Raw genomic sequence first — 24,982 nt, 5'->3', positions numbered from 1 at the left:
CTGGGATTTGGCACTGAGGGAAGGTCCTTTAATTACTCGTACTCTCACTCGTTTGGTGATGGTTTCCAATCGATTTGGTTTGCAGGGGAAATGGCAGTGCTCGATCCAAAAAGTTACACAAATTTTACTCTTGGAAGCTTCAACTTCAACGCTTTAATTTATAAATAATTTTGAACTACTTGCAATTTTTAAACTAAATAAAAGTGCAGCTGGAACCCCGAGATTTTGTAGTTGATTTTTTAGCTGGCTTTTATTCTTTGGTAGACGCATTATCCTTCTCCACTTTGCGACTGGGTCTCAATGATTTCCGCACCGAACTTCGGATCTTATCCCTGAAATTATAAAGAATGGGCAAATATATACATATAAATAAATGGTAAAAATATATGAATTAAGTCTTAAAAATGTAAAACTAAATCTAAAAGAATATTTAATGCAGCCTTGAGGATTTTTTCGTTAAAACCTCAAAGCAAATCACTTCCAAGCGAGTGAAAATGAAAACGATTTCCCCCGTTTCAGTTCCCAATTCTGTTTTCTTTTGAGCAACGCAACACCCGCGGCGCTCTTTTTTTTCTAACTTAATTTAATTAAGAAATTACAAACTCTGAGATCCCCCCCAGCTAGATTATTATTTTTACTCCTTCACGCTGCACACTCTATTTTTTTTTTCTTTTTTTTTCTTTTTTTGCATATTTTCCGAAATTCCATTTCTATTTTTGCAGCAGCGCTTTTTGCCCTTGAGTGCTTCCTGTGGCGTTCGTTCGTTCATTAGGCAAAAGCGGAAGAAAGGCAGCGAAGCGGCAAGGAAAAGTTAAAAAAAATGCTAGAGAGAATTCTAGACAAAAAGAGTTGATCGACTAGGAAGTACCTGGTAGACAGGAGAAGAGTTTAAGGGATCAAAAAGTGTCTTCAAAGTAAGAGCTGCCAAAGGAATTTGTCTTGGTTTTTAGACTATTTTAGAGGCTGCAAAAATATAAGAAAATCCACAGTACACCCTCGTCGGTTCTCCCACCACTCGGCTATAGCCAAAGCTAAAGCTAAAATGAAAAGTGAACAAACAGCAAAAAAAAAAAAAAAAGGAGGAGGGAAGAGTGTGTCTAAAGAGTTGAAAGGTTTATTCACTCTGTCGTCTGCCGCTGAAGCTGGGAGGGGACACATTTTCCTAGCTGAGCATTAAGTAATTATAAGTTGGAGCCAGAAGTTGCAAGTTGGCAGCTGCATCTGGCCCAAACATATGGCCTAAGACGACAGACAAGTGTGTGTTGTGATGTGTTGAATAATTAAATTGTCAAACAATTGGCCATTGAATAGACAACAAAATGGGGGGGCAGAGCGGCTGCAGCTGATGACAGGAAAATGTTGACTCTTGGCCTGGAGATTTATTTATTGTCTGAGGGAAATGCTTAATCATCTTTAATTGAATGGCACTTGATGGGAAATGTATACACCCATTGAACCACGAACATTGGCCAGGCATTATTGCCTCTAATCCATTTTAAGCTCCAACTGAATTTGCATTTTAGTTTTCATTCGGCACCGCTGATGGGGTTTCAATTTCCTTGTCATCAGCCAGAAAGTGTTTTTCAATTAAATTGCATTTCATTATGCAGCAGATAAAAGCAACAATGAATAAAGTACGAGCACTCCATAGCTATGGTTGGTTGCTGGGTTTTTTTTCGGATCAATTTCGGTAAACAAATTTTAATTGGTTTGGATTTGAACCATTACCATATTGCCGCTCGTATTTGCATGTGAATAAGTTTATGATTTTCTTTGGCAACATTTGTATTTAGTCTATGGGTTTTATTCTCTATTCTATTCTCTGTTCAAAACTCTGTTCAAAACTCTCTTATATTCTAGTCTGAGTAGGCAAAGCTTTTAGTCAGATTGCCAGCATTTATGATTTGCCATTCGGCAAAGATTTAACCGCAAATCTGTCGAGTACGAAGTGCATATGAATGAATGTTTAAATCACTCGCACTGCAGCTAAAATAATCTCTATTCATTTATGAACTAAATGAGTCATAGAAATATGTCTGCAAGAGACTTTAGTGAGCTGCCAAAAAGGAGTATATGGCAGGGATCTCCGCTCGGCACTCTGTAGAGTTTCAATCTTGTAATCCCGACTCCCGACTTACCAGTTCCTTGAGGCTCGTTTCGAGCCGGTTTCTTCCTTATCAGACGCCTCATTTTCAGCAATTTCAACTACCTTTGGCTCCTTCTCTTCCGTGCCTGCATCATCTCCCTCTTGTTGCTGTTCCCTGGACTCCTGCTGCTCCCCGGACTCTTGCTCTTCCCTAGACTGCTGTTTGTCCATCGACTGTCCTGGACTCTCAACCATTGGACTCGGCTTGGGCTTAGGTCGCGGCGCTTCCTTGCTGAGTGGCGCCATGCCAAACCATTCCGGCTTGAACTGCTCAAGCGACTCCAGCCGCAGCGCTGACAACTCCGACCAGCAGTAGGGCAGCCCCCTTTCGGGCACCATGATGACCTTCAGCCGAGCATCCGCTGCCGCCTGCACGCCCTTGATGCTGCCATCGAACACCAGGGTGTTGCCGGTGTCCGCCTCGCCCAAACGCGACATGGCAATCAGATAGACATCCGGCTCCGGCTTCGGCCGCTTCAGCTGCGGATCGTCCGCACAGATCAACGTTTCAAAGTGCTCAAAGAACGCTTCCCGTCCGCGTATCTTCTGGCAGTAGAGCTTCTCGCAGCTGGAACTAATCAGCGCCAGGGTTATGCAGCATTTGTGGAGGTGCCGCACGAGTCGCTCCACGCCGTCCATCAGCGGCGGATTGGAGATGAGCTCCGAGGCGCGTTCGTTGACTTGCAGCAGGAACTGCTCCCAGGTGGCGGGTATTTTGCACTTGCGGACAATCAGCTCCGCCATTTCACCCGTGGCCATGACACCGATAGGCAGCAGCACCAGCTCCGGCACCTCGCGATTGTAGCTGGCTGCGATATCGATGACTGCGCGGCGATAGATGTTGCGGGTGTCTGAGGAAGGGATTATCCTTTGGGTTTAATATCTCTTTAGGCAGCGTTTAAGTCACTCACCGAACACCGCACTCTCCAGATCAAAGATGCAGTAGCATATCCTTGGCTCGCAGCAGCTGGGCGGACAGCAAATGGGGCAGGGCGGCGGTGGGCGACGGCATCTGTTGCACATTTTGGTGGTGATCAAAATAAGATACGCACTTGGAGGAAATTTTGGGAATTTTCAAACTGAATTTGTGGAAGTTGTAGCCCAAAATTGACAGCTAAAACTGAGGAGAATTTCGGCTGCAAAAGAGATGGAGCGTCCTCCTGTTACTCCCCTCTAAAACGGTGGCAACCCAAAGTACTGCGGCCTAAAGGCCTCCAGCGATCGCAGTCTCAGCGTAGCTGGAGCACTCAGCCGTATGGAGAGCAGCGCATCGGGCACCAGCACCACCTGCATGCCAGCAGCCAGAGCGGCCTGCATGCCCAGCAGCGAGAACTCAAAGGCCAAGCAGTTCTCGGGCTTTGCGGGTGGATCCTCCCCGAAGCGTGAGGCAGCCAGCAGGAATATATCCGGCGCTGGCTTGCACTGCTTCACCTCCGAGTCGGAGCTGCCGACGACCGCGTGATGGAAGACCTCAAAGAGCTGCGAGTGGGGACGCACCTTCAGATCGTACAACTCCCGAGTGCCGCACGTCTCGATGGCCATGGGCACATTGCAGGACTGCAGATGCCGCAGCAGCCGCTCCACGCCGGGCATCAGACCCACCGACGACAAATGCTCGCGGCTGTGCAGCTTGTGGAGGCGCTGGAACTGCGTGCGGCTGATGGGCAGCTTGAAGCTGTCGATGATGAGGCCCGCCGCCTCCGCCGCGGTTGAGCCCATGCAGCGCAGCTTCAGGTCAAAGCTGTAAATGTGACCGAAGGGATCGAGGATCTTCTGCACCGCATTCGTGTAGAGTCGCTCGCTGTCGAGCAGCAGGCCGTCCAGCTCAAAGATGCAGTGGGTGACAGGACGAAAGCAGCAGTGCCGCGATGAGGCCTGCGATTCGGACATCTCCTTGGGGAGTTTATTTTGATTCTATTTTATGCTGCGGAACTTTGAATTTTGATGGATTACAATGGGTGTGCTGTGTCCCTTAGCCAAACTCAAACTTTGAGCACGTGTCGTAGTGGGGCAGACCGAAAAGCTGCGGCTTAAAGTCCGCCATGGAATCAAGCACCTGAGTGGCGCCTCGTCGCAGCTCTGCGGGCACTCGGGGATCGGGTATGAGCACCACCTGCATGCCAGCCGCAATGCCCGCCTGCAGGCCATTGGGCGAGTCCTCGAACACGAGACACTTGCTGGGCTCGGGCGCAGGATGGAAGCGAGAGGCGGCCAGCAGGAAGATGTCCGGCAGAGGCTTGCCCCTGCCCGGCTGCAGCTCTGGATCATTGCCACAGACCACGTGGTGGAGAGCGGGCAAGAGGTTCCTGTGCGGCGTCGACTTCACATCAAAAGCGGCACGCACCGAGCTCGTCGCAATGGCCATGGGTATGCGATGATCGTGGAGATGCAGGATGAAGTCCTTGACCCCCGGCATTAGTTTCACGTTCTGAATGCGCCTGAACACCACAGCGTCGAATATCTTGAGGTACTTCTCGGGGGACAGCGGCAGCTGCAGCTCCGCGACCAACTTTTGAGCAGACTGCAGCGCCGGCATGCCCATGTAGCGCAGCTTCATCTCGTAGGTGTAGGTTTTGCCGAAGGGCTCGACGATCTCGTTGATGGCGTCCGTGTAGATGTTTTCGGTGTCTAAGAGAGGGAGGGTGGATTACTAATTACATTCAATACTGTAAAGCAGAGGCCAGCAGCGATCTCGCCAGCAGAGCGCTAAAAGCTTCGCGTGGGAGAACTGCCGCAGCGGCAGAGAAAGAATTTTGTTGTTGCCTAGCAGCGCAGCAGCGGCAGAGAAGCAAGAAACGTTTTTGAACCGAGAGCGCAAAGGTGCCAAAGAAAGCTCTCTCCGCTTCTGGCTTTGTGTGTGTTGTTTGTGTTTTTGTGCACAGTAAAGTCCACACATTACATGCCGACCGCTGCTGTAACGAATGTCGCCTTACCCATAACCGTCCCATCACTGTCGAAGATGATGTGCGTGACGGGCTTGTAGCTGGACTTAGCAGCCATATTGTCCGGTTCAGCTCTCCTCGGACCGCTCTTTTGCCAGCCACTACAACATGCTACAAGGCTCAGATTTAGTTAATTTGAAAATTCAATTTTGAATACTGTAGCAAAGATAACTAACCTCGGCTGATCAAAGCCTTTGCCCGTTTCTCAAAGGATTTAATTAAACAATTTAGACATTTGCCGACGCCACCGCCGTCGCCTTGTCTCTCCCTCGCGCTTCAAATACTTTGGCAACTTTTTGGGAATTTCCACCCACTCGTCGTGCTGGGAGTTGCACAAGTTGCAGCCAGCTGTTGCAAAAGTCTCGAATTGGGCTGCGTTCAGGGTTCAGCTGTCATTTCGTTGGCGCCTCCTCGGTGGAGGGTTCGTTGCATTTTTATATATTTGACTAAGTCTGATGCATGCGGCGCACGCTTCCACCGAGTTCCTTGCTCTCCTGCCTCCTGCTCCTGCCTTCCGCATGTTGTTACAAACTTGCGTAATTGATTAAGCAGTTGCCAGCCATGCCACAAGACGCAAGTTGCGGCAACGCGTCGCCGAAACTTTGGCTTAGCCAATACGTGCCATCGGATTGGGGTATGGAGCGGTGTGTGGTGACGGGGTCAGCATGTGGCAAACTTTGTTGCATTTTGGCGCTGCGGCGGGTGGGGTGTCAAAGGTGAATGCGTCGCGCTGCTTGATTCGTGGTTGGGTGTTTGGGTTTTGCTTGTGTCACGAGCGTTTAGCGGATATTGAATGCTTATGATATGCGGATACCTACGAAAATTTGGGAAGTTCAGGCAGGCAGGTAATCACATGTTTAAGTGCGTTTGTATGCACAGGCACAAAGTCGAAAACCGTTTCTTTGCTTCTCTGCCGCTGCGGCAGTAGAGCAACGGATCTTCACTTTGCATTTACCTTTGAGAGAGTTTCATAGAGGGAGTGTAAACGAAAGAGAGAGAAAGCTTTATTTGGCATCTTTGCCCTCTGCTCAAAAACGTTTCTTGCTTCTCTGCCGCTGCCGCGCTGCTGGGCCACACACAAAGTTCTTTCTTTGCCGCTGCAGCCGTTCTCCGTGCATAAACCAAAGCCACACGAAGCGTTTACGTGCTGAGCGTGCGCCGACTGCGCTGCCCGAGATCAAGCCTGTGCATTAAACCCACAAGCAAATGGCAACTTAAGCCAATAAACCCCACAATATACGCTGAAAAGTGCACAGAAAATGCGCAGCTCTTCATACTGACCGCATTGTCTATCGAGTCGCGTCGCGTCGCGTCGTTCCAAGTGCAGTTTGGATTCCAATTGAAGTGTGGCCACTTTTATTACCTTTTATTGGCACTCACTTCGCTGCTCCTTCTCTCTCTCTCTCTCTCTTTTTTTGCTGCAGTCAAAACCATTGACCGTAACGCATTAATGTCCTGTGGGGCCCGCCAAAATCGAAGTCCAACTTCTGGCAATCGAATCGATTTGCTTGCTTGGTTGAATGGTTGGGTGGATCCCATCGAATGGCCAACTGGTTGGCTGAGCTTGCATATTTTATGGCCCAAAGTCCAACTTTAATTGGAACAATACCAATAAATGCCAAATGCAGAGACAGCGAGAGAGAGAGCCAAAAAGTTTGATGTGCATTGACCGGGATACGCTGCTTGAGGGGAAACAGATGCAGAAGCAGACACAGACACGGCAGAGGCAGAGCGGCACAGCCACAGCGACCACGAGGATAACAACGGCTTTTGGGCGCAACTTTGCGGTTACGGGGAGACAGTGGACCCCTCCACCCCCCGTCGACTGTCGTAGACAGCGGGGCGACCAGTTAACAATTCAATGAACGCAATTACCGCGCGGCCAGCACACAGATTGAGGCTCTCAGAGTCCTGCCACACGTTGCCAGGACAGCGATTAGAGGCTGTGCATTCGAAATTAAACGTTTACAACATATTGTTGTCGGCTGTTGTCCCTTGTGGCTGGGCAAAATGGTAGAAAAAAAAGACAAAACGAGACTCCCTCACGGCCATAAATGCTGGGCTGGGCGCCCACCAAAATGGTTTCCTGCATAATTTATGCGCACAATTCTCGTCGCTGCATTCGGGAACCAACTCATTTAGCCCCACAACAGCTGACACAAGGACGCCATACAGATGCTACGAGGACTCCACACAGGACAGCCGCCCGTCTGGGTGTTCGTTCGATTAATTAAAAGGCATTTTATTGACTGAAAGACGACGTAGAGGGATTGAATGTGATTGTGCCCCGTTTGTGGCCCCCGTTCCTTGATGATTGTGGCAGTAAATTGATTTAGCTGATTTGGCATTTTGCAACGAGTCAATAAGGAATTAAAAGCGCTGGACATTGTGGGATTTGGCAAAGGAAATAGCTAGAAGTAAAATAAACCTTAAAGCTCGCAGCTTAAGGTGTTCAGTCTAGCAGCACTGTTAACGGCGTATCATAACAGTCTGTTCCCACTGTTAACAGCATAGCGTAACAGCCTGTTACCGCTAACAGCACCCGTGGCGCTCCCGTCTCGCGCTCGCTCTCACGATCCACGCGGCTCCCGAGCGTAAGCTCGAGTAAAGCGACGCTCTGACCCCCCCTCTAGCTTCGTATGCTTTCCACCACCGCATTGCAACAGCCGCAACACTCAACAGTGCCCGAAATCCATCCTCCTACAAACATAAGGAATCCCCTAGACCCAAACCTTACCCAAAATTCCAGGCGGAACGACTTCGACCCTCTGGGCCACCGCAAAGGAATACCAAATTGAATAAATAGTATAATCTCCCAAAGAGTAACCCAATAGCCGCTGGCTATCTCACCATTGAGGAGCTCCTTTGGCACTCAATAAATGTTATCCGAAGGCAGGCTCAAATGTCAGTCACATATTCCCTCAATCATCAAGGACTTCACTCCACTGGCTGCCTCTTCCTTGAGCGATTTCCCAAAGGGTCTGCAGCTGCAACAATGTGTCCCGGAAAACGGTTGCGGAGGCTGGCAAAACATGGGCACAAAGTCCAATTTGTTTGTAATGGCATTACTTTGTTTACGAAACAAATTTTGTATGCATAGCGAGTAGTCCGAGGACTCGCCTGTGTGCTCCTTGGGTTGCTGCCACATTGCTTGCCCCATCTACAGAGGTGACCCATGCAACAAACGATGCAAAAACCCAACTCGAAACTCCGCCGCGGGTGGGTACGAACACAAAAACAACAAAAAACACAGCCAGAAAAATGGCAAATAAAATATATGTAAGTATGTAGAAATGTATGTAAATATGTACGGGCATATGTACGACTTCTAAAATCGTTGTACCATAAAATTTCCCCAATGGACGCTGCTGTGAGTTGTCTCCATTCTACGCTCTCCTTTCTCTGTCCTGCCTTTTCGCTGTTTAATTTTACAATTGTCCTTTTTTCTTTATTCCTGACCAGGGATTCGGGGTGGGAGCGGGGACGCAGCGATATCTGGGAGCGTGTGTCTGCCGAATGGCTGTTCAGGGGCATGAGGTTTATCTATGCGCATCCGTTCCGACTGCGGTTTTCTGATTTATGCTTCCTTCTGTGGGCCAACATTTGTTTTATTTGTAAACACGAGAAAAGGCGGGTGGGAAAAGCGGAGGGAAGAAGGGAAGTAGCAGCCAAAGTTTGTTAACAAATTAGATGGGAAGTTTGGACAATGTGTGATCTATGATCATAATACTCCAAGAAGAATGAGGCTCTTCAACCCTTCCAAAAAACTCCAATGTCTGGTGCCACTGAAAACATTTTAAAGTTTATTGAAAACCCTTTCCAAAGATCCAATTTCTAAACCCTCTTAGACACGGCTATCAAAGCATTACTTGAACCAATCTTCCAGCAAATCGTTGCTGCAGCAAAAGCATTCCCTGCCCTAAGTATCTGGTGGACACGCATCCTGTGGTGTTTTGATCATTTTGCTCAGAATAATGCCAGATCTGCGAGCCAAAGTCTGAGCTGTAAAAATAACATCCGATGGAGGCAGACGAATGCGGGTCTGAATGGTAGCCCAATCTGAAACATTAATATTGGAGCTATAAATAAATAAATATAAATTACATTTTTGGACCTACGAAAGCTGAAAACATTGCTGGCATCGAAGCACATGTAGCGTATGGCAAACGTGTCGTAGTCCGTGTCCAGCACATAGATTTGAATGCCCTCAGGAAAGGCTAAAGAAAAGATTATGTAAATAATGGAAAACTAAATAAAGTAATTGCCTTTTGCCTACCACTGTTTTTGGTCATTAAATCGTATCTGCCGCGCGCTGCGTCCACATTTTTCACCTCCTCATTTTTTATCTTCAACGTGTCGGTGCTGTGAACAGATTTTCGGATAATTTTCCAATATTTCTTGGACACTTTCATTGGCTTACTTGGTGCTCAGCTCTGAAGCTCTTATGGAGTAATGTTCATCACCTTTTTTCTTAAAATCCACCGACTGACATTTGGGCACACGCTTCGAGAAACTTGGATAAACGGAATAGGTGTACCACTTGCCCAAGAACTTATCCATATCAAAGTCCCCCACAGCTGTCATGTTTGTGGAACAAGGGCCCTCGAGGGCGATGATAGCCAATGCGGATGAAATAAGCAACGGAAAACTGTTGAAAGAAGTTATTTTGAGGCTATTTGTTGGGTTTTGCTGGCTACTTACACGAAGAACTGCAGCGTGATCATGTTGCAGCGGTTTCGAATGGAATGAATTGGAATTAAAAGCAGTTGAGGGACCTGACGAAAACGATTGGTAAAGGAAAGAGCAGAACAAAAGGCAATTGCAAGGTGGATTTATTTAAACTACCATAAATCTTAGCTCCCATCAAAGTGTTAACAGTTGGCCACAGCTTGTCGCTGATCGTTGACCCATCAAACCTCTCGCATCATTTCCATAACCGAAACTATGTTTTATTTCATGCATTAACAATTAATTGCGGTATTCTATATAACAATTGTCTATACAACTACACATGTACACATGCATATAAGATATTTATGTACAATTTCAGTTTAAGAACTCGTAAAGTTCATGAAAATATTGTAGAGACGCACGTAGAAGCGTCGCAGCCATTCTCATGCCTTCTCAATGGCATTTGGCAGCACAGTGCCGACAAAGTCATCGATCGGATCGCCAGCAGTCAAGTCCTCAGCGCCAAAGTCCGTGCCATTCGAGTCCAATTTGGGGCACTTGCTCTGCAGTGTGTCGATGAGGAAGGATTGCGAGATTTTGTTATCAGCCAAGATTTGTTTGGCCGAGGCAATGGTCTCTGCTGTGGGTTCACGCTCACGGGTTAAGATCCAAACGATTTCTGAATGGAAAGAGAGGGTTAAATATTTGTTAGAAATTATCTATGGAACATGCCATAAAGTTAACAAGTGCCAAAGTGTTGTGCACATGCCAAATGGGTAGAGTCAACGCTAGGCATAATAATTTTCCAGTTGACTTCCTCGTTTACTCACTGATATTAGCCAGAGATGTCACGTTAGTGCAGCTGTAAACAACGGAGAATGATTCATAGTCGGTGCCCAGTACCAGATAGTTGGCTCTTGTCGTTTGCTCTACAAATTTGGGAGATAATAAATCAAATTTGGATTATCAATGCGGAAGAGCTGCACTTACGTCCTGGAAAAAAGGCGACAGCCAGCCGTGCGGGGCCTATAACCTTCGCTGTGCCGCTTATGTTCGAGGGATTGCCAGTGCTGCATAAATTATACATAATTAGTGTTGGATTACGGATAAGGGATCACAACTTACAGTCGATTGATGCCGCCATTCACCACGGACAGCGTTTCGTTGTCAATGAGCGAGTAGTTGGCGTAGATGCACTTCTTGCCAATTTCAAATGCAAATGGATATTTGCTATGCTCATACCAGATGCCCAAGTACTGCAAAGAGTAGTGGAGTATTAGCAGAGCTTAAATATAAATGAATTCCCATGGAATTTTGCATTGTCACAACAGGTGTTTTGGTATCTTGTGGAGTGCCTTGTTTGTGTTTGTGTTTGTGTTTATCAAATAGTTTTCGCGTGAATAAACCGTAGCAACTAATCAATAATGTTTATCTTATCTTTTTGTTCTGCAGAAACACTCGAGGCAACTTTGTAATAAAAGTTAATTAAATTTTGTTTGTTTTTATTCTGCGGCATGTGGCTATCACTTTCATTATTGTTATTGTTTTAGAGTTGCATATTTGTTGGCGTTGAAATTTACTCTATGCACTAGTGATATTTACTCTCTTTTGGTATGAAATGTGATCAATTTTTGAGAGAAATTGTAGCAGAAAATATTCATTGAAAGTTAACTAAAATCTCGATAGCATTTGGATTTTGGATCAAAAAAACACTACTTTATTTCGCTTCTGTATGCCATCTAAAAAAGAGTATTAACTCTCCTCATACAATTTCCTTTCGCGCCGCTAAAACTTTCACTTTCTCGCTTATCGCCTGAATGATCCATAAGGTTAATCATAATGCAAAATAAACATGTTCTAAAGCTCGTACTTATACTTTCCAGCACCTTCCATGCGCTCTTTAATCTCTAAAATTCCCCCACCAAAAGCCCTCTCTAACCCGCCACAAACATAAACAAACAAGAAACGAAAGCAAAAGCAAACCCGAAAACCAAAACACTCACCGCTTCCACATCGAAGTCTTCCACTACTTTGACCTCCGAGCACTGTCCGGGAAAGGGGACTTGAGCGTGCGCCAACAAAACTCCACTGCCGGCCAGCAGGCCGATAAGCAGCAAGAAATGTAAGCTGTGAGCGTGATTAAGCGATATGTAAATAGCTGTAAGCTGGCAACTGTAGACAATTAAGAGACATACCCCGAACGTTGTTGAATCATTTCAATAGATTTTTCTAGTTTGCGCTGCAAAAAAAAAACAAACGAATTTCTGTTCTACTTCTAGCTTAGAACTGGAGCGCGAGTGCAGCTGCAATTCACCTTTATATGTGCTTGTGGGCAGAGCTTTGGGCTTCGGGTAGGTCGCTGCTGGGCAGGCAGGTAGCTAAACGGACGGACGCACGGGCGGGTGAGAGCTTTTGCCGATTGCGCCGACGCTGCTCGCCAATGTAAACAAAAGTGAAATGCAGACGATCTGGAATAGTGAGAGAGGGAGGGAGAGAGGATAAGTGTGCGCGTGTTTGTGCGTGCTCTCGTTACACTCTCTGAGCGCTTATAATTTACATCACTTAATGGCAAGCTGCAAATATGTAAGTATGTATGTAAATATGTAAATATGTATGTTCATATGCATAGAACACTTTTTGTGATAATTGTGTCTAGATAAGGGCTTCCGCGTGTTGCTTGCGTATCAATTGTCAGCGATCAAGTGGAGTAGTTCAATGTCCTGAATATGGTTGCCATGCATTTATTCTAGAAAATAAAAATTGAACACCTGTAAAGACTCTGAAATTATGTCAATCACCATTCATAGACATCGCAATCGAACTGCTTGGCATCAATCATGTCCAAAACTTCAACTTCCTGCTTCATGAGCGCATTCTGAGCGGCCATAATGTGCTTGCCCGGCGGCTTGCAGTGCCGCGTCATGATCCAAGCGCCAACTAAGGAAAGTAAAGGAAAATTTCATATGGCATTTGCTCTTGGATATTGATATTACTCACGATAATGGCCCCTTCGGTGCGCAATGCAGGTGATCATGACCACATAGGAGTCATATTCCACGGCCACGGGGAACATGGTAAAGCGATGAGGTCGAGTGGCTGCAAAGGGAAGCTGCTAAATCTTTATTGAAACATTTGAATTGTGCACTTACGTATAGGTTTCCTATGTGGCGAATTATCATAGGCTGTTTGGAGCATTTTTGCAATTTTTAGCATTATTTTTAACTATTTATTTAATGATTTTTCTTGCACTTACTGCTATTGCGACGCTTGACCTCAACGCCTCCAGTTTCATCCACGTAACGTATAACAGTCGAGCGGGTCATCACTTTTTTGGCAAATCTTTGAAACATAATCTGGATATAAACAATAATTTTTGATTATTTATTGCCTCACCTATTATCCAGCAGCAGCTCAAACTCATAGTAGCGTCCGCTATGCCGTTGATAGAGAAAATGCTGACACTCCAGCTGCGGTTCATCGTCGAATGGGTAGTGGGATTGCACATACCAAATGCCCAGAAACTAATGGAACAGAAAAATCATTCTAAAAACATTCTTAAGTGTCAGCTTCTAACCTTATCTAAATCAAATTTCTCAACAGGATTTATTACAGGACACGCGCCTGGGTACAGTTCAGACCAGCTGCAATCTCCCACAAAAAAATGAGTAAAATGAATAAAAAGTTTTCCTTTAGCTCCATTTCCAGCTAAATCTCTAGTCCAACTGCAACTTGGCTTGGATATTTTTTAATTCCCTTAATAATTAGATTTTATCTGCTTGATTTTCCATTACGAATTTTGCACCCACTCCAGCGAAAGCTTCGGCCGTCTCGTGTGGATTGCATTTGCGTGGCGCCCTCCGCGGGACACAATCCACTTGCGCGTACAGTGGCGCCATCTGTTGAGTGCTTTGCCATTGTTGCTTGGATTTTGTGTGTTTTTTGTCTGAGATGAATGAAAATCTGGTCACAATCTGTGCGTTGACAGTGGCGAGATTTTTGCGGTTCGAGAAATGACATTCCCCCACTCTCCCCAACATATTATTAAATTAATTAAATGTAAACCACAAATTGAGTTAAATGTGCAAAACTGCCCGCAGGACAGCAAAGGGAGAAGAGAGAGAGAGGAAGCACCATGTGGGAGAGAGAGTAGAGACCCCGTACCTGTGCAGATGGTGTATGGAAGTTTTTCTGTGGCAGGTGGGATTGAAGAGTTTGCCATCGAAGGTACGCAGAATGCTTGAGGATTAAGGGAAAGCAGCTCGAAAAATGCTCTAAAAATTATAATTACAAATTCAAATTGTTCAGAAATTGAGCACATATTTTTATTGGTTTTTTTGTAGAATTTACAGAGATTGAGAGACTCTGCTGTACATTATTACAAGAAACTCTCCGATCGCCTTTCGTTCGAATACATATTCATATTTTCATACATATGTACATACATATGTATGTATGTATGTAATTATGTAAATATGTATGTACAACCGCATAACTAGCGCAGATTTTGAATGGGCAGCCAACTATTTGGAAAAGCGAATTCATGGCGCATTTCTCTCGGTCTACCCCGCGGGGTCGTGGAATGAATGGATTGGCGCTGCCCCATGGATGGATGGATGGATGGATGGAATGGAATGGCTGCTTGGACCTGTTGTCGTTTGTGTGGCATGCAGCGTGTAGTAATTAAATTTAAAATATGTACCGCACATTTACCGGACATCTGAGCCAGGTGGCACTGCCCGTGGGTGGGCGCAGGCAAGGGATAATTTGATCAAAGGCAAACCATAAGCCAGCCGGCAAACTGGTAGCCTGATACCGAGAGCCAGAGAGCCGGCTGTGGGTTATTAAAGGCCATGAGTGCAGCTTTTTGGGCACATTTATGCTCCAGATCTACAGACAGTGGCGTCGTCCCTAAAGGGTATTTGCACAGATAATTCTTCATATCCTGAATCGTATTTAAGTGCGACATTAAATATGTTAAGTATGTAGTTTAAATATACATTTGTATGGCTGATGAGCCTATTATTTAATGCGGCTGTTCCCCCTTGTGGCCCCTGTCACTGTGGTGCGCAAACCACAGAACCGAAAAGGGTGACACGTGAGATGAGAGCGTGAGACAGAAGAGATTTTTGGAACTATGATAGAGGTACAATCAATGAGGGATTTGTTGAGAGTTCTTCAAGGAAGGAATTGATTTTTTCTAGAAATTTTTTTGAGGTGATGATTGCCTAGGAATTGCCTCCCACAGCAACTCCTGTTCCCACTCACGAGCTGTCGTGTCGTGTCACGTTTGCATATCCAATAAAAATCTCTCTCTCTCTGCACACAATTCAATCATTTTTGCGATTTTAAGTGCTCGAATATTTTGCGGTTATTCATTCGCTTTATGGGCAATGTATTTTGTTCAATGTAATTTGATTTCCACAAAAAATCAGAGCAGAGTGCTGCACATCCTGGCCACAGGACAGCACATGTGCGAGTGCGTGTGTGTGGCTACTTAATTAAGTGGCTACCTTTAAAACCTGCCACCAAAATTGAATTAATTTCGATTATTATTGTAGTTCCATTTGGGTTTATTTGGGTGCAGTGCACCCGTCTGCGGCAATCAACAGATGACATAAAAAAGGACTAGGAAGCCGGAAGGGGGGTGGTCCGGGGATGATAACACTAAACTGTCGGCTAAATAACATCCGAGTGGAGGAAAGCAATAGCCACAGTAGCAGCAGCAGGCGGCACTTGCAACATCAAGTGGGTGGAGACACACTCGGACGACCTTTAACCCAAGCGAACTCGTGGGAGTCGAGATATGTGGGGGGAAGGGTGTAGCAGTGGGGGAAGGGAAAGGGAAAGAAGCTTCCCAGAATGCGTGGGAATTGCAAAACATGACGCAATTTGTGCTTGCCTTTGTTCTCGTTGCCCCTTCCGTTCCCGTTGTCTCTGCCTCTGCTGTGCCCCCTTTTTGCATGCCATTCTCCTAGGATATTAAGAGCTGTTTCTCTTCTTTTACATTGGCAAAAACAGATGGGGGGATGGGGAGATGGCAGCGCTGGGAGAGAGCTTTAATTGAAGAGCGAGCATCAATCTGCGAGAGCGTTAAATTACTTCGCTTTATGTGATCAAAGGAAGGTACACCAAGGGCCTGCAAACAAATATTTGCGATAATTGTTTATTGTTTAGTTCAAAAGCAAAGTGCCAAGTGAAACCAAAACGAGAGGAAACATCAACATAATAAACCAATCAAATAACATAAACATCCAATACAGGGGATCACTTTCAGTTATTGTTGTCGCCATTCCGTTAAAGTAAATGTAAACATTTTGGACATTTGATTCCCCTTCCTTGTGCTGATATTGCATTACGTGCACCCGGTCGGTCTTTGATTCGCAAAGCTGTTTACGCAGGTGCTCGATGGACGCAGAGAGTAGGAGAGCGCGTGGGACAGAGCGAGAAGCAGAGAGCGAGGAACGGAGAGCGAGGAACGGAGCGCGAGAACCAGCGCGCAGCTTTCAGTGCGGCTTGCGGCTTTAGCTTTGGGATCAGTGTGTGTGCGTGGGTGTATGTATGTGTGGCTCTATCGAGCTTGCACTTCTATGAAGATCTACAAGAAAAGACAGTCGGAAAGTGAGAGCTAAGCCTGAAGGAGTAGTGGAGATTTAGTAATAAAAATAAAATCTTTTGACGGTGAAGATCTGTGAATTGTAAGTACAATATTGCAAACAAAATTAAGTCTGTTAGGAAAGTACCTAAACCAAGATCTTTAAAGCTTAAATCCCGCTTTACAATGCAACAAACTCCAATTAGTCTGTACTGGAAATTGTTCTGACATGTCCACATTCCTGTCCAAAAATGTTCTCAATTTTCTTACTGCACTTTTCTCTCATCTTTCCTTCCATTTATTCATCAAAAATTCTACCCAATCACCTGCCACCTGATAAAAGTCATTCACAGTCAGTCATGGCACAAAGTTTTTTCTATTCCATATTTTATTTTGATATTGCCATCCTGGACAAATTTATTTATTTAGCACATTGTTTTTCGCACTCCTCCCCCCCACACGCTGCTCTGCGAGGCATCAGTTGGCCCCGAACTGAAAACAGAACAAGGAAAGGAAAGGAAAGGAAAGAACAATAACCACTTGGGGCAGACAACAAAGGCAGTCAGGGGGGAGGGAGGGAGTGAGCCCTCGAAGAGTATTTTGATTTGTGAAATGCTCGTAAGTATTGTCGTTTTTTTCGGTGCTGACTCTGGCTGCTAGAAATTTCTTAAATTTTTTATGGCGCATAACCTGTCTGGCACACATGTGCAACCTCTCTCCTCGCTGTGCATCGTACCACCCACAAGCCAGTTTCCTGCAAAGGCTCAAAGTTACACGACGAAGACGTTGGGGCCTTGTTGGCAACGCTTATTGCATTATCCTCGGCTAGAGACAGTCTCGGAGGCAGGAGCCAGAGTGTGGGAGCCAGCCAGAGTCGTGTGCGTGCCCAGCTGGTTCTAGGGGAATGGGGGATTGGATATGGCAGGGACAGGGACAGGGACTGTGTAACAGGAAGATATATCCGCGCCAACTGCCGCAGCTGATGCCACTTTTGGCTCGTGGCAGCCGCGAGCTGTTTGCCTGTTTGTTGTTATGCCGGTTAGGGCGTTGGAGAAGGGATATCCAGGGTGGAAGCCACCAAACTGTAAGGAAAATCATATTACTCGTGGGAGAACATAACGAAGATTTCGTATACTCTGCAGGGAGATCTTTGAAGAGATCTTCTTAATGGAATATCACTAGGGAAGTTTATGGAAAGATTTTGCACATTTTGAAACAATTTCTCCCTAAAGTTTCCTTCGTTTATGTTTGCTCCCAACTATTCCTCCACTCTTAATAACATTCTTGAGTAAATTCCCATCCGTTTGCTCACTTATCCGCATATGGGATATCCCCCGGCTCTAGAGAGTGCCTGAAAAATATGAAAATTGGCACGACTTTAGCTTCAGCGCCCCCCCACCCACGCACCTTATGCAGCCTCCCGTTTGGCTGCCAAGAAATGTTAATACCGAAAAAAGCGAACCATTTGCCGCAATGAAAATCGCGTAAATTTCATACTGATTGTAAGTGTCGCCTCGCCGTTTTCTTGACGCTGCCACAGAAGCACCGAAAGCTGGACGAAGGCACTAGAAATGGGAGATGGCAAAGGACATAAATGGTGGCTGGCAGAGAGGGAGATGGAAAGGAGATGGAGCTGGAGATTGCTGGACGAGTTGTAGACGGACGGAACTGCCATTCCGCCGTCTGTTTGCTCCCCCTTCCTGTTTGGGCCAAAACTCTGGTGTTTGGCTGTCGCCTGCAGATTGTCAGCATTGTCACAATTGCAATTTTAAGGATGGAACGGGCCGTGACATGGTATGAGATTCGCTGATTTGGTTTGCCATTTCAGCAGAGGGGAGGCCGGGCAGCAGCGCAGCGGCAGCATTTGCAACATTTTTGCGGGCATTTACCATAAGTATTCGTGGAAGTAACAGTCGAACCCGAGCCAAAAACGTCATTCGATGAGAGCGTTAATAGGCGACCGAGACGACGAGACGCGACGCGACGCGACCAATACGCGTACCAGCTGCTAAATCTTTCAAATTACAAAAGTTTTTCTTGTGCACATTTGGTGGACTTTCTATGCTTTTCCCTTCTTTTCTTTGTGGTGTTTTATGTGTAAATGTTGTACATATCCTGGGGGTGTTTACAGCTTGGGTTGCGTGCAAAGGGTTGCTGCAGGAACAAGAGGGAATCATGTCATAATTTGATAAAGACCAAAGCGAGCAACGTCCCACTTCAATTGATAAATTGAGCAACGAATCTTAGGGCAATCCGCTATGTTAAGCGTAACAGCAGCTGTAGCGTGGCAACAGAATGTTAGCGATCGCTTTAGCTTGAACAGTCTGTCAGCACTGCAGCTACAACAGACTAGCACACTGTTAGCGTTGCATGTACCTGGACTGCTGTTAGCACTACAGCCGGAACAGACTGTTAGCTCTCCAGCTACAACAGAAAAACACACTGTTAGCGTTGCATGTACCTGGACTGCTGTTAGCACTACAGCCGAAACAGACTGTTAGCTCTCCAGCTACAACAGAAAAACACACTGTTAGCGTTGCATGTACGCGCACTGTTACCACTACAGCCGAAACAGACCGTTAGCTCTCCAGCTACGCTTCTCGCTCTCACGCCGCCGCTTGCTCTGCCGCCGACGATGCTCGCTCTCTGGCTACAACAACGATCCACGCGGCGCTCAGGCAGCTTTAGCTTGCAAGCTAATGGGAGGGACTCCAATTCCACCCCGCCCGTTGCAACCGGACAGCCTTGTTTGTGTATAACGTGCAAATAAACAGCTACACATGCACATACCTGCATCTCCATTTCTCGCTGCGCTCATCTTTGGGCACCGCAACTCCACGCTCCGCACTGCTTCAAACACACTCCAAATACAACTTTAATATTTGCCGCTCATCTATCTAAGTACCGCTATTCTCTTTCATATTCTTTGATATATTTCTCATCGCTTACCAGTCATGCTCTCTGTCCCCCTCTGTTTCGCTGCTCTCTTTTCGCTGGATAATGTTTGTTTGACTTCTGTCGCAGTCTGATTAAAAAATAATTTCGCAAAAATATTGAATCACGTCGCGCAGCCGAGTCAAAGTGAACATTTGTAGAGGAACATTTCTTGTTCGGAATTGGAAGACGGATGGCATTTTTTTGATGGCCGAGAATCAAGTTTGTTTTTACGTGCCATGTACGCGGCGCTGCTCAAGCTCCGGCTCCTTCCCCTGCTCCTTCTCCTTCTCCTGGTCTTGTGGCCCTTCCTAGAACGTGGCAGACTTGGGCCTGGGGGATGTCAAAGGTCGGTCGCAGCTGCTGCAAATGGCTGGTGCTTTGCCGAAATGAGCGACCCCCCGCACAGCTCTGCGCTCGCTCTTCTCTCACTTTTGGCTATGAGAAATCGCTCGTCATTATCGACGCCTGCGAAAATCCGCTAGCTCAGACACACACACACACACACACTGATAGTCTCCTCCCCCACTCTTGCTACACAAAAGCGCCATAAATTATGTTAGTCCTACATACATGCATATAGATATCTGGAGCTGTGAAAAATCGTGCCCAAAAACTTTGACCCAAACCCACACCCGAGCGACGACACGGAGAGAAGTCGCAACTTATTGAAAATCACTTAGACACACATGTGACGCCCGCTCTCCCTCTCTCTCTCTCTCTCCCAGTTCGTGAGCAAATTAAACTAGAAGAGAGATGGGAGCTGGAAGTGGGAGCTGGAGATGGGAGCTGGAGATGGGAACTGGAGATGGGAACTGAAAACTAAAGGAATTTCTGGGCTATAATTTATGTTTTTGGGTTTTGAAGGCCTTTCCCCGAAAGGTTTTTGCGCAGAAAGTAAACAAATTCAGCTGCCCCCCAAACACTGGACTTGATAAACGGTCGCTGGGCTGGATCACAACCAAGAATTGTGCAGACAGAGCCCCAAAAGGCAGCTTAATAGACATGACCACTGGCTAAGACTGGCCGCCAGCATGTGACGACAAACTCATAATTTATGGCCACATATCCCGGCCAGACGCCCAGTGGGCTATCTCTTCCTGGGCTTAGTTTGTGCGCTGTCTGGGCTGGGGCATTGGCACTGTCAGAGTCGTCTGTAATTGTTTTCCTAATGGAACAGAGAGAGACCCCAAAAACATGACCGCACTTAAGTTGTCATTGGCGCAAGGAGGGCGTGGACAAATTTATGAGCAAGACCACAAAGGGAGCTAATCAAGACAAGACTTACCCGAACTGAAAACAACTTCAGCTTTTCATCAAAAAGAAATCACTTGAAATGCAACCCTGCTCCGAAAAACTATCTGTAGTGCAGCTATCGATTGTCCCTTATCGATAGACACTGACACAAGCGTCACAGCAAAAAACTCCGTCTCTGATCTCTGATTTGCCACCAAATTGAATTCTGTTTTACTTTTAGGCCCCGAATATCAAGCAAAGAAAAGTCTACAAAATGTTTCTCGACTATAACGGCAATCCCATAGACGTGACACCCGATAATGTGCAGGACTATGAATACGATAAGGTAAGTAAATGCAGAAAATTGCAAGCAGCTTCCTAATTTGTTTATTTTTATGCTGCCAAAGCACGGCATAATGCTGCTCACCTCGTCGGAAACTGAGGCTTATCTGCCACCCAAATGGCAAGGCACCATCTATGGCACCATGGAAATGCTCATCAACTACCGCGACAACTTTGATGTGAGTTTCAGTTTCCAGCGAAAGGTTTTTGTTTAATTCCAATGTAAAATTTCCCCACAGACCGATTCAGATCTGCTGAAATTCCACGCCTTGCAGGCCTACGAGCCGGAGCTAGTTTGCTGCAGGAATGTTGTCGTGGAGCTGACGGTGCTGCCCTCCGGCCAGAGCCTGTACAGCGATGCAGAGCTTGCTGTTTTCATAGTGCACCTGTTCAAGGCCGTTACCAATCCAGACGGCACCGAAACAATCGAGGCGAACACCACCTCGCTGCTCAGCAAGGAGATTGGCACGGAGCTGAAGTTCTGCCCACATGATAATCACTATCACATGCGTCTCATGCAGGAGGGCATCGATGTGGTCTACTTGGACGACCAGATCTACAGGAATGGCTCCATCTTTGTCGGCTTTCAGCATCAGCGTGTCTGCAGTCTGCTGCGCAATCTGGAGCCTCGCTGCGTGAGGAGCCTCTCGGGTCGCCCACTGCCGCCCACCCTGAGCAGATTCTGTCGCGGCTCAAACTAAAAGTGCTTCCAGATTCTTCAAATTTAGTTGCACACATTCAAATGGTTGTCTATTGATTGGTTTCTATAAATTTCAAGACTCCCCTGCACTCGTCTGGCGTATTTATTGTCTGGCCCTATCCGATGGAGACACATTAGTCGCAGTCGAATGGGCCAGCGTTTGTCTGGCGCATTTGTCGTCTGCTCTGCCAATTGATTTTTGCCAGGCTAATTCTTGTGGCGTTTCTAGAGGAAATGGCCAACAATTGAATTTGTGCGCTGGCTGTAATTGGAAGCTGCAATAGATATATTTTTAAGTCTTTTGTAGTTTTTCTTTAACTAAATTTAAGTTGGCTGCAGTTTGGGTGCTAAAGTCTGCCGCGAAGCCTTTTGGATCTGTTTTGGAACTCTACTTAAATCTTCCTTGGCAAGCAGATCTGTAATTGGCAGAGATTTCTTATCATTTAATAAATTTTCAAATATTACTCGCAAATTAGCAAAAACCTTGTGATATTTTTGCACAATATTCGCAACAAGTATCGATAGTCGATAGGCTTCAGCAAAATCTTTGGCATATTTCATGAAAATGCAATGCTAAAACTTATAAATAATATTTTAAAATTAATTCATTATTCATTGTAGATGCTTTAGTCGTTTGTTCCCAAATTCCCCTAACTTTTAATCACAAATACTAATTTTAGATGTGACCATTTGGCATTATTTTGTGCTGCCCTAACGCGTCTTTACTTTTTTCAAAAGCACTCGAGAAACTTTTGCGGCTGCATCTTTTTTCTGTTTAATTGGTAAGTAAATTTTAGACTTTAATTTCCAATTGTTGTCTGCTAGATTTGTGGCTCACAAATGCATTACTCTTGCAATCATTTTACATATTTTTTTTGTAGATTGTTTTAGCATGAATCAGTCGCCGTCGCACCGCGTTGAAAGCGCGCCCACAGATATGGAGCTGTTTGCCAATTTGTTTAGGTTTGAGCAACTGCAAACGAAGTACACTCCGCGCGTCTACTACAAGATGGAACTGAAGGGATTGTCCAGTTTTAATACCCCGGCTATACAGAAGTTGCCCGAGCTGAACCTAGATGATGAGCCGAAGGGGGAGGCCACGAACTGCGGCATTATGTCCATGGAGGGTGACTTGATGCCTTCGTTGCCGTCTATATCCAATGATGTGGACAACTAAGCACTCAACAATTTGGATGTCCAAGTCAATGAGGAACTCAACTCACTTTTCCATCACAATATAATTACATTTTCCAATCCTTAAACACAATAACAAAATCCGTTCCTTAAACTCTCAATAAATACGCTTACTTCATGGACTATGCAAAGTGTTCTTTTGTCGGAAAGTTTAAGACCTTCAGCTTAGCAGCCACAACCCACCAGCAGAGCCCCGCCCCTTGCTGCCGCACATTAGTATTCAAAACAAAATGTCATATATAATATTTTTGGGTGTTCCAGTGTCCAAATCCCCTTGGGCAACGCACTGCGTGACATCTTTGTTTGTGGTCGAACGGGCCCGTGACCGGGATCTGCTGTACCCAAAAAATAATCTCCTACCCTTCTTAGGAGCCAGCCCCTACCCCCCGCACCATCTATCCGGATTCGAAGGCGGACCCGCAGGCTATTTGATGGCTTTGCAATCGTTCCACTCGTTCCTCGGTCTGTGCCCGGAATATCTAATGGATGCGTGCAACTAATTGAGTTGCTGGCAAGAGGATTTCGTTGTGCTTCTTGAATTTGCAAATCCTTTTTTAAGGGATAAATGGCTTTTGTTGTTCCTAAGCCCCTTGACCAGGCTCAGTGCTTAATGAAGAGCACGGCATGCGAGAGGATTCCGTAGCAGGCACAAACAAAATTTCACGCAAAATCAAAAAGTTAAACAGAAAACTTTTCAGCGAGGGTCAACACAATAATTGTTGTGGGGATTGAGGGGAAAGCGTGTAAGAAAATTGTTTACAAAAGGCACTTCGGGCAGCCATGGATCCGCAGAGAGCAGCAGCAGCAGCAGGCCCATGAAAAAGAGCGAAAACACGCGGCCGACCGCAAGCCGCGGCCAACTAACGGAACTCAGGACGTATGAGAAACATGAGCGAAACGAAAAAGAGCGAGAGCGTATGAGCTGTGATCTCTGCTCGCCCTCTCACACGCACACACAAGTGCAGCAGAGCCGAAAATGGCACGCGGTCGCAAAGCTGTGAATCAGCGGCAGCGGCTGCGAGCAGAGGCCGCGGGCAGAGGCTGCGGGCAGAATCGGCCATCGCTGACCATGCAATAACTGCACGCTGGTGACTCATAAGACGCTGGACGAGTGCTTTGCCTTTCCCCTCGTAGAACGAACTCTTATAAGTGACCTGAAATTAAATCCCAGCCCAAAATCCTAAATAAAAGATAATTAATTCTGGATATTTTTTATTTAATTAATTGCTTTGGAAATTTTAAACATTTGATTTCATTTTCATTTCCTTTTCCTTTTCGGCGAGCATTTTCTCGCGCTCCAGTAAATTCTCTTCGGCCTCAGCCACCGCTTTCTCCTTCATCTTGACAAGCTTCTCGCGCTCGCGCACCTCCTGCTCCACCTTCCGCATCTGCTTAATGCGGCGCTCGACGCGGCTCTTTTTAGCCTTGAGAGCGTTGCGTTTCCCCTCAAACCACCGTTTCGCTTCCTGCACGCGGTTGCGCACTTCGGCGAGCTGGGACGCGTAATGGAGCGATAAGGTTTCCATCTGCAACTAAAGAAATGTTTAAAGGAATAATTTTGAATTGCTTATGATTGTTCCATGGAAAAAAGGCAAAGTGTGTGCCTATGACGGGGTGTTATTATTTGATTATATTCTAAGATTATGTATTAGTTTACGTTAATCATAAATTACTTAATTTCTACTTTCTTTCTAACTTACGATTTCAATTCTCATAATTTGGTTTTTATCCACGCGGCTGCTTTCTTTCGTCTTCCGGAAGCTCAATATTTTAAGTGTTGCATTGCATCGCCACGATCGACCCTCACAAATATACCAACTCCTTTTCAGTATGTACCGTAAATATACCAACGACATTTTTACACTCACTTTTACATTTCGTTAGTGATATTTTTCTGATGTTGAGGGGACTCCTCGCAAAGTTTCAAATCAAACCTCGAACCCACAAGCCGCAAATGAGCCTCGACAGCTGCCACCATCAATGCCCATCGACATCAAATAGTAGCAAAAAGTTGTTGCTGCTTTGTTGTTGTTGCCACAAATAGTTGTCAGTTGTTTGCCCTTTTTTTGTGCCTTTATGGAAGCGTAGATTCACCTGTTACCCACGCACCTGTTCAATAATTGATGTAAATCTGTCGGCACTGCGAAGTGTCACACTCCGGTTGTCATTTCCCCTTTTCCGTTTGTTGTTTTCCTGTTTTCCCTGTCCTGAGACTGCTCTGTTGA

General features: G+C 45.9%; 8 protein-coding genes across 9 annotated transcripts; 1 reads left to right on the top strand and 7 right to left on the bottom strand.

Annotated features, from left to right (window-relative positions):
- Positions 1 to 204: 204 nt before the first annotated feature.
- On the bottom strand, positions 205 to 3,181 carry LOC117901141 (probable pseudouridine-5'-phosphatase). Its single transcript, XM_034811784.1, has 3 exons — positions 3,058 to 3,181; positions 2,139 to 2,997; positions 205 to 332 (listed from the first exon to the last, which is right to left on the bottom strand). Exons 1-3 carry the CDS (start codon positions 3,167 to 3,169, stop codon positions 251 to 253), a joined length of 1,053 nt encoding a protein of 350 aa, XP_034667675.1. The 5' UTR covers positions 3,170 to 3,181; the 3' UTR covers positions 205 to 250.
- Positions 3,182 to 3,299: 118 nt separating this feature from the next.
- LOC117901143 (probable pseudouridine-5'-phosphatase) lies at positions 3,300 to 4,069 on the bottom strand. The gene has a single exon (XM_034811786.1). It carries the CDS (start codon positions 4,034 to 4,036, stop codon positions 3,320 to 3,322), a length of 717 nt encoding a protein of 238 aa, XP_034667677.1. The 5' UTR covers positions 4,037 to 4,069; the 3' UTR covers positions 3,300 to 3,319.
- A 9-nt stretch (positions 4,070 to 4,078) lies between these two features.
- Positions 4,079 to 5,235, bottom strand: LOC117901142 (pseudouridine-5'-phosphatase). Its single transcript, XM_034811785.1, has 2 exons — positions 5,080 to 5,235; positions 4,079 to 4,774 (listed from the first exon to the last, which is right to left on the bottom strand). Exons 1-2 carry the CDS (start codon positions 5,144 to 5,146, stop codon positions 4,119 to 4,121), a joined length of 723 nt encoding a protein of 240 aa, XP_034667676.1. The 5' UTR covers positions 5,147 to 5,235; the 3' UTR covers positions 4,079 to 4,118.
- A 3,728-nt stretch (positions 5,236 to 8,963) lies between these two features.
- LOC117901145 (apolipoprotein D) lies at positions 8,964 to 9,839 on the bottom strand. The gene is made up of 5 exons (XM_034811788.1): positions 9,790 to 9,839; positions 9,509 to 9,736; positions 9,365 to 9,450; positions 9,207 to 9,305; positions 8,964 to 9,147 (listed from the first exon to the last, which is right to left on the bottom strand). The coding sequence occupies exons 1-5, from the start codon at positions 9,810 to 9,812 to the stop codon at positions 9,008 to 9,010; spliced, it is 576 nt and encodes a 191-aa protein (XP_034667679.1). The 5' UTR covers positions 9,813 to 9,839; the 3' UTR covers positions 8,964 to 9,007.
- A 176-nt stretch (positions 9,840 to 10,015) lies between these two features.
- On the bottom strand, positions 10,016 to 12,090 carry LOC117901144 (apolipoprotein D). Its single transcript, XM_034811787.1, has 6 exons — positions 11,955 to 12,090; positions 11,763 to 11,886; positions 10,885 to 11,015; positions 10,750 to 10,829; positions 10,590 to 10,688; positions 10,016 to 10,438 (listed from the first exon to the last, which is right to left on the bottom strand). The coding sequence occupies exons 1-6, from the start codon at positions 11,972 to 11,974 to the stop codon at positions 10,203 to 10,205; spliced, it is 690 nt and encodes a 229-aa protein (XP_034667678.1). The 5' UTR covers positions 11,975 to 12,090; the 3' UTR covers positions 10,016 to 10,202.
- A 318-nt stretch (positions 12,091 to 12,408) lies between these two features.
- LOC117901147 lies at positions 12,409 to 13,654 on the bottom strand. 2 transcript variants are annotated; one of them, XM_034811790.1, is made up of 7 exons: positions 13,334 to 13,654; positions 13,153 to 13,280; positions 13,013 to 13,098; positions 12,909 to 12,941; positions 12,757 to 12,855; positions 12,558 to 12,696; positions 12,409 to 12,505 (listed from the first exon to the last, which is right to left on the bottom strand). In XM_034811790.1, coding segments are annotated over exons 3-7 (342 nt in total). In that variant the 5' UTR covers positions 13,083 to 13,098; positions 13,153 to 13,280; positions 13,334 to 13,654; the 3' UTR covers positions 12,409 to 12,504. The 2 variants fall into 2 exon arrangements, with proteins under 2 accessions (XP_034667681.1, XP_034667680.1); XM_034811789.1 differs by lacking the exon at positions 12,409 to 12,505 and having other exon boundaries at positions 12,529 to 12,696; positions 13,334 to 13,653.
- Positions 13,655 to 20,717: 7,063 nt separating this feature from the next.
- Positions 20,718 to 21,652, top strand: LOC117900645. Its single transcript, XM_034811077.1, has 3 exons — positions 20,718 to 20,867; positions 20,929 to 21,042; positions 21,103 to 21,652. The coding sequence occupies exons 1-3, from the start codon at positions 20,796 to 20,798 to the stop codon at positions 21,562 to 21,564; spliced, it is 648 nt and encodes a 215-aa protein (XP_034666968.1). The 5' UTR covers positions 20,718 to 20,795; the 3' UTR covers positions 21,565 to 21,652.
- A 2,320-nt stretch (positions 21,653 to 23,972) lies between these two features.
- LOC117901518 lies at positions 23,973 to 24,537 on the bottom strand. The gene is made up of 2 exons (XM_034812289.1): positions 24,458 to 24,537; positions 23,973 to 24,289 (listed from the first exon to the last, which is right to left on the bottom strand). The coding sequence occupies exons 1-2, from the start codon at positions 24,470 to 24,472 to the stop codon at positions 23,996 to 23,998; spliced, it is 309 nt and encodes a 102-aa protein (XP_034668180.1). The 5' UTR covers positions 24,473 to 24,537; the 3' UTR covers positions 23,973 to 23,995.
- Between the last annotated feature and the right edge of the window lie 445 nt (positions 24,538 to 24,982).

Source organism: Drosophila subobscura, chromosome U, assembly GCF_008121235.1.
Source record: "Drosophila subobscura isolate 14011-0131.10 chromosome U, UCBerk_Dsub_1.0, whole genome shotgun sequence".
NCBI lineage: Eukaryota > Metazoa > Arthropoda > Insecta > Diptera > Drosophilidae > Drosophila > Drosophila subobscura.
Note: the sequence above shows the minus strand (reverse complement) of the source record. Positions and strands in the feature narration are given on the sequence as shown.

Excerpts from the sequence above, each read along its gene's own strand:
- LOC117901147 (XM_034811789.1), bottom strand. The coding sequence starts at position 13,082 with ATGACCCGCTCGACTGTTATACGTTACGTGGATGAAACTGGAGGCGTT. Across the intron at positions 12,942-13,012 it reads GGTCAAGCGTCGCAATAGCA|CCTATGATAATTCGCCACAT; the intron begins GTAAGTGCAAGA and ends TGCTCCAAACAG. Across the intron at positions 12,697-12,756 it reads GCACCGAAGGGGCCATTATC|TTGGCGCTTGGATCATGACG; the intron begins GTGAGTAATATC and ends TACTTTCCTTAG.
- LOC117901141 (XM_034811784.1), bottom strand. The coding sequence starts at position 3,169 with ATGTGCAACAGATGCCGTCGCCCACCGCCGCCCTGCCCCATTTGCTGT. Across the intron at positions 2,998-3,057 it reads TCTGGAGAGTGCGGTGTTCG|ACACCCGCAACATCTATCGC; the intron begins GTGAGTGACTTA and ends TCCCTTCCTCAG. Across the intron at positions 333-2,138 it reads AAACGAGCCTCAAGGAACTG|GGATAAGATCCGAAGTTCGG; the intron begins GTAAGTCGGGAG and ends TTATAATTTCAG.
- LOC117901144 (XM_034811787.1), bottom strand. The coding sequence starts at position 11,974 with ATGATTCAACAACGTTCGGG. Across the intron at positions 10,689-10,749 it reads TGTCGCCTTTTTTCCAGGAC|AGCAAACGACAAGAGCCAAC; the intron begins GTAAGTGCAGCT and ends CCAAATTTGTAG. Across the intron at positions 10,439-10,589 it reads GACATCTCTGGCTAATATCA|AAATCGTTTGGATCTTAACC; the intron begins GTGAGTAAACGA and ends CTTTCCATTCAG.
- LOC117900645 (XM_034811077.1), top strand. The coding sequence starts at position 20,796 with ATGTTTCTCGACTATAACGGCAATCCCATAGACGTGACACCCGATAAT. Across the intron at positions 20,868-20,928 it reads AGGACTATGAATACGATAAG|CACGGCATAATGCTGCTCAC; the intron begins GTAAGTAAATGC and ends ATGCTGCCAAAG. Across the intron at positions 21,043-21,102 it reads ACTACCGCGACAACTTTGAT|ACCGATTCAGATCTGCTGAA; the intron begins GTGAGTTTCAGT and ends ATTTCCCCACAG.
- LOC117901142 (XM_034811785.1), bottom strand. The coding sequence starts at position 5,146 with ATGGCTGCTAAGTCCAGCTACAAGCCCGTCACGCACATCATCTTCGAC. Across the intron at positions 4,775-5,079 it reads CAGTGATGGGACGGTTATGG|ACACCGAAAACATCTACACG; the intron begins GTAAGGCGACAT and ends TCCCTCTCTTAG.
- LOC117901143 (XM_034811786.1), bottom strand. The coding sequence starts at position 4,036 with ATGTCCGAATCGCAGGCCTCATCGCGGCACTGCTGCTTTCGTCCTGTC.
- LOC117901145 (XM_034811788.1), bottom strand. The coding sequence starts at position 9,812 with ATGATCACGCTGCAGTTCTTCGT. Across the intron at positions 9,451-9,508 it reads GCTTCAGAGCTGAGCACCAA|CACCGACACGTTGAAGATAA; the intron begins GTAAGCCAATGA and ends ATCTGTTCACAG. Across the intron at positions 9,306-9,364 it reads TTTAATGACCAAAAACAGTG|CCTTTCCTGAGGGCATTCAA; the intron begins GTAGGCAAAAGG and ends TCTTTTCTTTAG.